Here is a 12,494-nt window from a genome sequence, read left to right as displayed (position 1 = left end):
AAATAAGTAAATCTGGTTGTTGAGTGAGACACAGTGTGAGAGGAGAATCATGAGCAGCAGGAATTTGTCTGCAACAGCATCAGTTAGACAAAACCTGCAGGCATCGTCTGGTAGGCCAGTCAAAACACAGCAGGACTGATAGCCGCCCTGACTGTGTCACTACTGGCCTTCTGAATGCCGTCTTTTGGAGAAGGTGAGATGTGTGTGTGTTTTCACAGCACCTCTCCTACGCCAGCGGAGACCTGATGGTGGACGCCTCCTTCATGCAGACGCTGTGGAACATGAATCCAGTCTGCTCCGGCTGTGAACTGGCTGAAGGTACGAACACATGCAGAGCTAAACCCAAATAGATGACAATTACATTATTAACAGTACAAAACAGTATGTGCTGTGTTAAGATCTTGTTCTTTCAGCTGAATATATATATAAACCGATCAGGCATAACATTATGACATTATCCTTGTTTCTACACTCATTGTCCATTATATCAGCCTCACTTACTATATAGGTGCACTTTGTAGTTCTACAGTTACAGACTGTAGTCCATCTGTTTCTCTGATACTTTGTTAGCCCCCTTTTACCCTGTTCTTCAGTGGTCAGGACCCCCATGGACCCTCACAGAGCAGGTACTATTTGGGTGGTGGGTCATTCTCAGCACTGCAGTAACACTGACGTGGTGGTGTGTGTCAGTGTGTGTTGTGCTGGTCTGAGTTTTTAAACACTGTGTCCACTCACTGTCCACTCTGTTAGACACTCCTACCTTGTCAGTCCACCTTGTAGATGTAAAGTCAGAGACAATAGCTCATCTGCTGCTGCACAGTTTGTGTTGGTCATCCTCTAGTCCTTCATCAGTGGTCACAGGACGCTGCCCACAGGACGCTATTGGCCGGGTATTTTCGGTTGGTGGACTATTCTTGGTCCAGCAGTGACACTGAGTTGTATAAAAACTCCAGCAGCACTGCTGTGTCTGATCCACTCAGACCAGCGCAACACTCACTAACACACCACCACCACTTCAGTGTTACTGCAGTGCTGAGAATGATCCACCACCCAAATAGTACCTGCTCTGTGAGGGTCCATGGGGGTCCTGACCACTGAAGAACAGGGTAAAAGGGGGCTAACAAAGTATCAGAGAAACAGATGGACTACAGTCTGTAACTGTAGAACTACAAAGTTCACCTATACAGTAAGTGGAGCTGATAAAATGGACAATGAGCGTAGAAACAAGGAGGTGGTCAGAATGTTATGCCTGATCGGTGTATGTGGTCACTCATATTCAGCACACTTTGTAACACCCATTTCATAACAGATGCGACGCAGCGTGTGTGTTAATCTGGAACCACTCTGTAACACTTGTTCATTTACACCGGACGTGACACGCGTCGCGAAGCAAGAGCGGTTGCTGTTTGTGTTGCGCTTTCATGTAATATAAACATGTGTATTATCCATTTATTACTCATATTAACTTTATGTAGATGACAAAGAGATCAACAATGAAATCTTGACCAGCTGCTATGACTGTTGTTCACTTTCTTACCAGGTGAAATAGCTCTATATGAAGAGGAGGAGATGCTGTGTGTTCACAACATTAACCCACTGAACAGATTTCTATCAGCCTGTCTCAAAGAGTTAAAACTAGATTTGTTGATTTGTTTATTAGCCTAGATTGTATATTATAGCATAGACATTGCATTTCTTTACTGTTCCTGCATAGAAACGTCAGAAATAGAAACGTCAGAAATAGAAACGTCAGAAATAGAAACGTCAGAAATAGACCCCAAGCATATTTTTGAGTTTCATGCACGTTACGTTGCACCTGGTAAACACACCTGGAGAAATTAGTTAGGTCTTGGGGTCAGAATATCTCCCAAACTACAATCAAACACCACCTATATAACCTCAAGTTGTTTGCCAGAAGAAGCATCTGCTCTCAAGGACCAACAAACTCAAGCTCAGTTTGCCAGATGTTGCTGAAACTTTCAGTGGGCCATGTTTTATGGTCAGATGAAACCAAAATAGAGCTTTTTGGCAAAAACACCAGAGGTGAGTTTGGTGTAGACACAAAGATAGACATGCAGAAAAGTACTTCATCCCCACAGCGAAGTGTGGTGGTGGATCAGTGGTACCATGGGCTGGTTTTCTTCCAAATGTCCTGGGCAGTTTATTGAGATACAAGTTCAAGAGGCTTTATTGTCATTTCAGCTATGTACAAGTACAGGGAAAGGAAACAACATTTCTCCAGGACCAACACAGGAGCACAAGTACAAAACAACACAATATACACAGTGCAGACAATACAGTACGATAAATATGAAAGATTTACAATAAATACAAAAACAGAACACAGGCAGTACACGGTACCGAGAATACGTAGAGCTGTGCAAAGCAGGACGTAACATACTATGACATATTAGCAGATAGCCTAGCATATTTGAGGGTAGCAGTCACTGAGGTAGCAACCAGAACAGCAGCAACAGAATTAAGTATTCAGTTGATACAGTATTCTAGTAGCAGATATTGTTAAAATAAAATGTGCAAAAATGTAGTCAGATATGAAGTATATTAAGAAAAGTGAAGTATCACAGACACCATTAAGTGCAAGCAAAAATATAATCAAATCCTGTTTCAGCAAGGACGCTTAAACTGGGTCACAGTTTGGATCTTCCAGAAGGACAGTGATCCAAAACAAGTCTCATAATCATCACAAAAATGGTTCACTGGCCACAGAAAGATTTTGCTCTGGCCAACCCAGCCCCCTGACCTAAACCCCAGAGAAAACCTGTGGGATGAGCTGGAGTTAAACAGCATTTGTGGAGGACACTGTGGCTAACAATACTCAAAAAAGAGAATGAACTTGAGACTGAAAATGTGTAAATATGATTTTTGTCAATTGCTGTGTTGTGTTCTGACTCAGGGTATCTGACTGGAGGGTATGTGCTCCGCCTCTTCCACGGGCACATGGATGAGTGCCTGGCCATTCCTGCTGCTGACCAGGGGGACGACCAGCGCAAGTGAGAAAAAGCACCCGAACACATTCACACACATATACACCTGCAAACTCTGTTAATGTAATCTTAACATGTCTGCTGTGTTTGAAATGCTCAGAAATGCCCATTATGAGGGAGGCGCTGTGTGCAGCCATGCAAGATCACTGTGGAGACTGGAGCCTCTTCGCATTGGGTGAGTGATGTGGGAGCAGAGCAGTACAAGCGTTTCAATTAGAGTGAAAGTAGCTACAAAAATTAACTTAAAAAAAAAACAAAAGTCTGAGATCTCTCCTGTAGAACTGCAGTGAAACTTCTTAAGTGCATCCAGCGTTCATCGGCAAAGCCCAGTGGTCACAACGCAAATGTTAAGAAGAGCCATTTTGTCCTTTCAACAAAAATCAAACCACCTTGGGAGCCACAACATGCAGTTTAACTATGCAGTTAAAAATTGCCGGACAAAGGAGTGGGAGGGCGTAGTTGAAAGTAATCCAAGTCTGAGGCTACAAAGAGCTGCAAGTACGTACAGGAGTGTGAAAATGTGTCAAGATTAGGATAAGTTAAATAATCTTATGTATGTTCTGACAACAATCCCATAGTGAGAATATAGACATATTGACTGTATTTAAGATGCTTTCACTTGCTGAGCTGTCATTTTAGCAGGAGATGAATAATAAGTAAAAGTTTTAGCATTTAAAAACACTCAGAAAAGTGCAAATCTATTTGCTCAGTGAGTATGAAGAAATTAGTTAATGGCACCAAATGTTCCCTGTCATGTCCACAGGTGGAGCGGCAGTCACATTAAATGGGGTCAGGCCTTCAGAGTCCGTCACATCACCACAGGGAGGTACCTAAGTCTGGACGACGAGAAAGGACTGCTGCTGGTGGATCCGGAGAAAGCAAACACAAAGAGCTCTGCCTTCTGCTTCCGAGCATCAAAGGTCAGCCTTTCAGACCTACAGAGCAAATGCTGGTTCTAGATACAGCCTAGAGCAGCCTCAGTGTTCCAAAAACACATTATTTTCCTCATACTTTTCATTTCTATTCATCCTCTGTCTGAAACACTCTGTTAGAGCTCCTGTGTCTTTAAGCCCCGCCTCCCGATGAGCCCAGTGTGCTCTGATTGGTCAGCTCGCCCGGTTTCAGGCAGCTGAGAAAGAGCTTTGGGGCTTTGCAGAATGTTTACATGCACAGAAAGCTACAACACAGTAAAGGAAAGAGGAAAACTGGAAAAGCACAATAAAGGTTCCTTTTAATGGCCTAAAACAAGGGCCTTACAGTAGTGTGATATAATTTTCCATAAGCATCTTGTTTAAATATGCAATCAATAGACACACTGCCACTGCAGTTTAGTTACAGTTCAGCCAAATCCATGTCCGCAAAACCAACTCTGGAGGCTGTAATGAACTTAAACTAATCTTGAAATCAGACATATGTTTTGGAAAGCATCTCAGGCGGCTTCTCATGAAGCTGCTTGAGGGAGCGCTGCATCAGGGCACAGAGAGCTTTACACGGAAGTGCTTATTTAAAATGTTTTGGCCACTGCGTGACTTCATATCAATCAGTCAATCAATCAATCAATCAGTATTTGAACATTAGGTACGTTCCGTTAATGTTACATTAAGGGTGACCCTCATTTACAGTGTTGTAGAGGCAATACAGAAATCATGGTTTGAAAAAATTAGATTTTTTTAAAATTAGAATATAAAAAAAAAAATCAAATGCTAAAATAATAATAAAAATCATAATAGTGAATTTTAAAATAAAACATTAAAATAAATAAATCACAACAATAAAATTACTTAACTACAAATTAAATGACAAAAATAAATAAATTTAATTAAATAACAATTAACTAAATAAATAATAACCTAATGACAAAAAACTGATCAAATAGGGATAAAATAATATTTAAATTAATTAAATTAATAAAATAAATAAAAAATAGAAAATGTAAAACAATAACTGCAGTAAAAGTTGAAAATAAAATAAATAAAAAGAATAATAAATGTCAAACAATAACTAAAACATAACAAAATCATATTAATCAGTATTACACTGCAGCTAAAAGCAGGTTTTCCCAGTTCAGTAAGAGCTGTTTGATGATGGTGATCTGTGTGTGTGTGTGTGTGTGTGTGTGTGTGTGTGTGTGTGTCGGAGCAGGAGAAGACTGAGGTGGCTCATAAGCGTGATGTGGAGGGGATGGGAATCCCTGAGATAAAGTATGGCGAGTCCATGTGCTTTGTCCAGCATGTAGCCACTAGCCTGTGGCTGACCTATGCCTCTGTGGACGCCAAGTCCGCTCGGCTCGGCCCCCTGAAGAGGAAGGTACGGACTTTCGCCTTCTGTCTACCCGTTTATTCCTCTCTGCAGTTTTATTCGGACAGTTATGGAATATTAGTGTTTGCTGTTGTTTACAAATCACACAAGAGTTTGTTAGCTTGCTGTCAGTGTTTTAGTTTATATTCCTGTATAATCATAATTATAAACTGCTCATAAAACAAAAAACGTTTTCTCACAGTTACTTTACGAAAAATGGAAGGAAAAATACCCTCAGATCTTGTCGCCAATGTTAAAATTGTCTAAACTCTCAAAAGCCACATTCTTAAAAAAGATGGTTCTTCATGGGTTCTTAAGTAAAGTAGATGAGTTCTATATAGACCCATTCCATGCTTCAGTGGTTCTCTGCATGGTGAAATCGTTCTTCAGACACATGGAAAATGTGTTGTGTATTGTTTTATGTAGAACCTTTTTGAAAATGCTTCTATGCAACACCTAAAAGCGTTCTGCTATTGTTGGGATGTGAAGCTTGTAACAATAGCAGAACCCTTTTGGAGCTATATAGAACCATTTTCAAAAAGGTTCTATATAAAACTGCGTACAAAGTCAGGCTTGTAACAATAAAAGAACCTTTTTTGGTGCTATATGAAACCATTTCTATAATCCTAACCCTAACCCTAACCATGTACAATGTCAAGCTTGTCAACAATGTCAACAATAGCAGAACCTTTTTGGTTCTGTACAGAACCATTTTCAGGAAGGTTCTATATAGAACCATATACAAAGTCAGGCTTTAACAATGGCAGAACTTTTTTGGTGCCATGTAGAATCATTTTTAAAAAGGTTCTCAGAAGAACCATATATGATGTGAAGCTTGTAACAATAGCAGAAACTTTTTGGTGCTATATAGAACCATTTTCAGAAAGGTTCTGTATAGAACCATGTGTGCATGTGTGTTGGGCTTGTAACAATAGAACAACTTTTCGGTGCTATATGTAACCAATTACAACACATTCTCAATCAATCCGAAGAACAGTTTCACCATACAAAGAACCATTTAAGCATGCATGGTTCTAAATAGAACTGTTGCCTCTACTAAAGAACACTTGAAGACCCGTCTTGTTTTAAAGGGTAGGCAGTGAGAGCCAGTATTCACACTGTATACGTTTATAATATAAATGTACAGCTGAATCTCCATCATAAACGCTGTAGTCGACAGTGTAAATGGTTATAAAATGTGTTTAACATGTTTCTGCAGGCGATTCTTCACCAGGAGGGCCACATGGACGACGCGCTGACCGTCGCTCGCTCTCAGACGGAGGAGTCTCAGGCCGCCAGGATGATCTTCAGCACTGCAGGACTCTTCACACAGTTCATCAAGTACACGCTCACACGCTCGACATCATGGGGCAGTTTATTAGCGTATCTGGAGTCTTTATGACCTGCGACTCAGCTGACTGAGTGTTTACAGAGCGCTGAGCACCTGTTAGCTGGTGGGGGGAGTTTTACATGCAGTGCTAATTAAACCTAACAGGGGTGTCAGTAGATGTTTATGGATTGGGGGGGCTAAGCCTGTACTGAGGGGTCTGGGGGCACAGTTCCCTAGGAGAATTTATTAATGGCCCCAGAATGTCTGCTCATCATCAACTGTTAGAACTTTTTAGAGCAACAGCCAGAAAATGAATCATTAACTGGCCAAACTGGCTTACAGTTGGCTGACATTTAGCGTGACTAAACCCCCTTAAATCTGCCCCAGCGATGCCCATGCTAACTAATTAAAAGTTGGACCCACTTTGAATGCTTGAGATGTGTGTCTATGACAAATATAAGTAGTGAATTTTATTTTATTTATTTGTTTTTTATTTTTTCCACTTTGCCAATGGGGTAGAGGGAGGGGCCATCCTACTCACGCAGAGAGAGCGAGGCCAGTTATGCTCTCTTGGGCTCCCAGAGACAAATGGCTGTGGAATCAACTGGGGATCGAGCTCATGATCTCCTGACAATAGGCAGTGACACTTGGGAGCCCATTAATGACTTTAACGCCAGAACATATTTTTGTACAAGTGATACATTTTTTACATCACTTCAGTTCTAAATGCCACCCTGTCACTGATTTCATACTTGTTTTAATAAGGAGTTATTTAAATAAAATTTATTATTATTATAATAATTATTATTTTTATTAAATATAGAGGTCTGTGCTTTTGTTTGCTTACATTGTCTCTCTCCTGCAGGGGTCTGGACTCTCTGAGTGGGAAAAATAAAACGCCCGGTCCTCCTCAGTCGCTGCCGTTGGATGCTGTGGTTCTCTCTCTGCAGGACCTAATCTTCTACTTTAGACCACCAGAGGAGGAGCTGGAGCACGAGGAGAAACAGAGCAAACTGAGATCTTTGAAAAACAGACAGAACCTGTTCCAGGAGGAGGTTAGAAACACCCACACATACCTTGCTGACTTAATATTTAGTTATTAATCCTAAGGGTAGTGACTCATGATCTACTGTGAATTATTCACCATCTACCGTGAAACTAATGTATACAAAAGTGAAGAATTATGGTGTGGACCCTTAGGCCTTGTTCAGATTGGGAGCCCAAATCCAATTTCTGTCATATACAGATTGTATCCAGATTGATTTTTGATAGTCTGAACAGCAAGAAACACATGAAATCAGATTTTTGCAAATCAGATCCAAACCACATTTGGAGGTGGTTTGAAATGTGATTCCAGTCGGATTTTTGCAGATGTGTCTCAGTCTGGAAACTCTGGCTACAGCACTCTGTATCAGTAATGCTAACCAATCAGCACTCAGAATCAGTAATGCCAACCAATCAGCACTCTGTATCAGTAATGCTAACCAATCAGCACTCAGTATCAGTAATGCTAACCAATCAGCACTCAGTATCAGTAATGCTAACCAATCAGCACTGAGTAGCAGTAATGCTGACCATTCAGCACTCAGTAGCAGTAATGCTAACCAATCAGTGCTCAGTAGCAGTAATGCTGACCATTCAGCACTCAGTAGCAGTAATGCTAACCAATCAGCGCTCAGTAGCAGTAATCCTAACCAATCAGCGCTCAGTAGCAGTAATGCTGACCATTCAGCACTCAGGAGCAGTAATGCTGACCATTCAGCACTCAGTAGCAGTGATGCTAACCAATCAGCGCTCAGTAGCAGTAACACTAACCAATCAGCGCTCAGTATCAGTAATCCTAACCAATCAGCACTCAGTAGCAGTAATGCCAACCAATCAGCACTCAGTAGCAGTAATGCTGACCGCTCAGCACTCAGTAGCATTAATGCTAACCAATCAGCTCTCAGTAGCAGTAATCCTAACCAATCAGCTCTCAGTAGCAGTAATGCCAACCAATCAGCGCTCAGTAGCAGTAATGCTAACCAATCAGCGCTCAGTAGCCGTAACACTAACCAATCAGCGCTCAGTAGCAGTAATCCTAACCAATCAGCACTCAGGAACAGTAATCCTAACCAATCAGCGCTCAGTAGCAGTAATGCTAACCAATCAGCGCTCAGTAGCAGTAACACTAACCAATCAGCGCTCAGTAGCAGTAATGCTAACCAATCAGCGCTCAGTAGCAGTAACACTAACCAATCAGCGCTCAGTAGCAGTAATCCTAACCAATCAGCACTCAGGAACAGTAATCCTAACCAATCAGCGCTCAGTAGCAGTAATCCTAACCAATCAGCACTCAGGAACAGTAATCCTAACCAATCAGCGCTCAGTAGCAGTAATCCTAACCAATCAGCACTCAGTGCAGTATTGTCAACGTTCTGCTGCCCAAAACCTGTTTGCCGTAGAAAATAGGAAACATACAGGTAAGATTGTTTTTTTGGTGAAATTCTAAAATCTAAAATGAAAGTAAAGTTCTAGGCTGGAGATTAGAAACTATTTTTAATTTTCGTTTTTAGGCGTTTAGCTCCATTCAACCACATTCATTGAGGACTCGCTCACGGGCGCCCTCTAGAGTTTATCAGTCATATTTTTGATCTAACCAGGGAAAAAGGAAGAGCATCACCATCACCAGCAGAGCTACGTAGTTATTGACGCCTAAGTTGTTACCACGGCAACCCATGCGGATAGACTGTATGGACACACAAACCTAATCCAATCACTCACAAATAACAGAGCAGACAGTCGACTCGAAAGATCTGATCTGAGAAATCTGATTTGTCCGCAGTCTGAACCCAGCCCTACAGTTTGGGGCTGAAAAGCAAACACTTTTTCACACACCTCTGTTTCTCTCTCTGAGATAAAGCACTTATTTCTCACAGGGCATGATCTCCCTGGTGCTGGACTGTATTGACCGTCTGAACGTGTACAACACAGCGGCTCATTTCTCAGAGTTTGCTGGAGAGGAGGCCGCCGAGTCCTGGAAGGAGATTGTTAACCTGCTGTATGAGCTGCTGGGTATGAGCTTCTGTATACATTCACAGCTCTGCACTACAGACAGACTGATACGGTGTCGTCTAAATGTCCTTTAATTTTGACAACCAGTGATAACTTTGTTCCAAAAACATGCTAAAAAATGTCTGTCAGTTTGTTCAGCGCTTTGTAACTGTTTCAGTTCAAGTTTATTGTAAATACACAAGTTTTGTAGTATACAAGTATATACTGTAGTATATAAGGGTCAATGACAAATAAGGTTTTCAAAATGACAATTTTTAAAGAGTTTATTGAAAAGGATATATATCAAATATAGTGAGTGTTATCAGAGCTTTAACTTCCTGTTTCGGTTATTAAACTGTGCTGGTCTGGTTGCTCCATCTGACTGACTGGTTGCGCCGCCTGACTTTTCAGACTAATTTCAAATTAATCAGGCATCTACTTAGACACCCGTAGAAACCTTTATTCTTCAACTTGAGTTTATACTTAAAATTTTTCAAATAAATAAACTTTATTATAATAATTCCACATTTTCATGGTTCTCCTGAGGTCAGACCACCTGACATGGTAAACTGAACCGTTCTAGCCGTGACTCAAACATCACACTTTACTATATCTGTGACATTGGCGCTGCACCATGAAGGTCACTTGGGGTCTTCTTTATGATGCAGAACCCTGGCCCCTCTTTCGTAAAAGCGTGTCAAAGTAAAAGTTCTTTGTTTTTGGTTGTGCTGCCTGGTATTTTAGGAAGTAAAAACTTGTGAACAAAAGTTTTTCAGTGAGTTGAGCACTTTTAAAATTGCCTTAATTTGGAACTTGGTTTTTATTTTAAGGTTTTCAAACATAAATCAAACTATTTCCTTCAGAATTTTATAAATAAATTACCTTTTTGATAGTTTACTTAATCAGCATGTATGGTTGGACGGTTGCACCCACTGACACTTTTAGACTTGTGGAGGCAAAAATAAACTAAAATGAATTTTATATGGATGCACTGAAATTTTTTTCACATAAAAAAGGCATTGTTGAATAATTTGATATGTTTTTTTTTTGGGAAAATAATAGACTTCGGGGAAAAAATATATATATGTATATACGTGACATAGAGTGAATAAAGGTACTTTTGTCTGCGTTTGTTCGTTCCAGCGTCTCTGATCAGAGGTAACAGGGCGAACTGTGCTCTATTCTGTGATAATCTGGACTGGCTGGTCAGCAAACTGGACCGACTGGAGGCTTCTTCAGGTAGACAAACCTGCTCTAAAAACAAACACATGGTTGAGTCTTTTCACTAAATGAAAACGGTTAATCGCTATTCACATAACACAATAAACCACCTTGTAGATGTAAAGTCAGAGACGATAGCTCATCTGCTGCTGCACAGTTTGTGGTGGTCATCAGGAGGCTGCCCACAGGACGCTGCTGGCTGGATGTTTTTGGTTCTCAGTCCAGCAGCGACACTGAGGTGTTTAAAACTTCCAGCAGCACTGCTGTGTCTGATCCACTCGCACCAGCGCACCTATTCGTCTCCTTTTTGTATTTTAGGTATTCTGGAGGTCCTGTACTGCATCCTGATCGAAAGCCCTGAGGTGCTAAACATCATCCAGGAGAACCACATCAAGTCCATCATTGCTCTGCTGGACAAACACGGCCGCAATCACAAGGTCAGGGTCATAGACCCTCACAGTGTATTGTCCATGGCTGACCTTTTGCTGACCCTCTGCTTCCCCTGCTGTAGGTTCTGGATGTGCTCTGCTCTCTCTGTGTGTGTAACGGTGTGGCTGTGAGGTCCAATCAGAACCTCATCACAGAGAACCTGCTTCCAGGGCGGGACCTCCTGCTCCAAACCAACATCATTAATTATGTAACCAGGTAAACGTTTTGTAGAAATAGCCATTTTAGCGTCCAGATTGTGTTTGAGATCGTTTTATTGTTAGTAATAGTTTGATATAATTGAGTTTTTATTGAGTGAGAGAGGAAACAGGAAAACAGGACAGTGCAATGTAGCCATCCAGTAATACAGATTCTGGCGTCCATGTACACAAATATAAGGCAGAGTAAATGAATAATGAGACAGACTGAGACAGAGCATGTTTACACTGTGTCCTTAGATAAACAGGAAGAGCTCTTTAATAGTTCAGGACTGACAAGCCAACAGATCAAATTTAATCAAATTAAATCAAGCTTTATTGGTCGCACACACCTATACATAAGTGAAGTGCTTATACGTCCGTTATAATGAAAAACAGAATATACAGTAGAAGAATATAAGGTAGGAATATATAAAAGAATATAAAAGATGAAAAATATAAAAATGCCAAAAGTAAAAAAATATAAATGCAAAAAATAGAATAAAATATAAAATAAAAAATAAGGTGGTGTAACAGTTAATAACCAGTGTAGTTTCTAGTCTGACAGTTAAAGACAATAGAAAATAAAGATGTGTTTTGCCTCTTGCAGTGAAATACTTAAAAAAAGAACATACAATAGAAAAATAATATAGGAAAATAAAGGGAAATAATATACATTTCTAAGCATATATATATAAATTGTCTAATGCACAAAAATATAAGTATAAAATATAAAAAATCTAGGGTTATCAGTTGGCACATATTATTTGTAATGTTTAATAAAACACTAATTTTGCTCATTTTTTCTTAAAAGCTGTGAAAGTGAAAATGGTAATAATAATTATGATACTAATAATAATAATAGTAACATTTTTAGTTAATTCAAGACATAAGCAGTCAAACACACTGTACATAAAGAACACAAACTAGTACACTTTCCAGTCTAATATGACAGTAAAAGACAATAAAAGACACAAAGACGTG

At 40.2% G+C, this 12,494-nt stretch overlaps 1 protein-coding gene across 1 annotated transcript in view; it reads left to right on the top strand.

The window, feature by feature from the left end:
• Positions 1 to 12,494, top strand: part of ryr1a (ryanodine receptor 1a (skeletal)) — a 143,468-nt gene that overhangs the window by 17,806 nt on the left and 113,168 nt on the right. Inside the window, 11 exon segments of the mRNA XM_036594491.1 lie at positions 219 to 318; positions 2,915 to 3,011; positions 3,106 to 3,180; positions 3,769 to 3,925; positions 5,148 to 5,312; positions 6,523 to 6,644; positions 7,499 to 7,688; positions 9,552 to 9,687; positions 10,810 to 10,905; positions 11,206 to 11,324; positions 11,399 to 11,532. Of these exon segments, the coding sequence (XP_036450384.1) occupies positions 219 to 318; positions 2,915 to 3,011; positions 3,106 to 3,180; positions 3,769 to 3,925; positions 5,148 to 5,312; positions 6,523 to 6,644; positions 7,499 to 7,688; positions 9,552 to 9,687; positions 10,810 to 10,905; positions 11,206 to 11,324; positions 11,399 to 11,532 (1,391 nt within the window).

Source organism: Colossoma macropomum, unplaced genomic scaffold (genome assembly GCF_904425465.1).
Source record: "Colossoma macropomum unplaced genomic scaffold, Colossoma_macropomum, whole genome shotgun sequence".
NCBI classification, from domain to species: Eukaryota; Metazoa; Chordata; class Actinopteri; order Characiformes; family Serrasalmidae; genus Colossoma; species Colossoma macropomum.
Note: the sequence above shows the minus strand (reverse complement) of the source record. Positions and strands in the feature narration are given on the sequence as shown.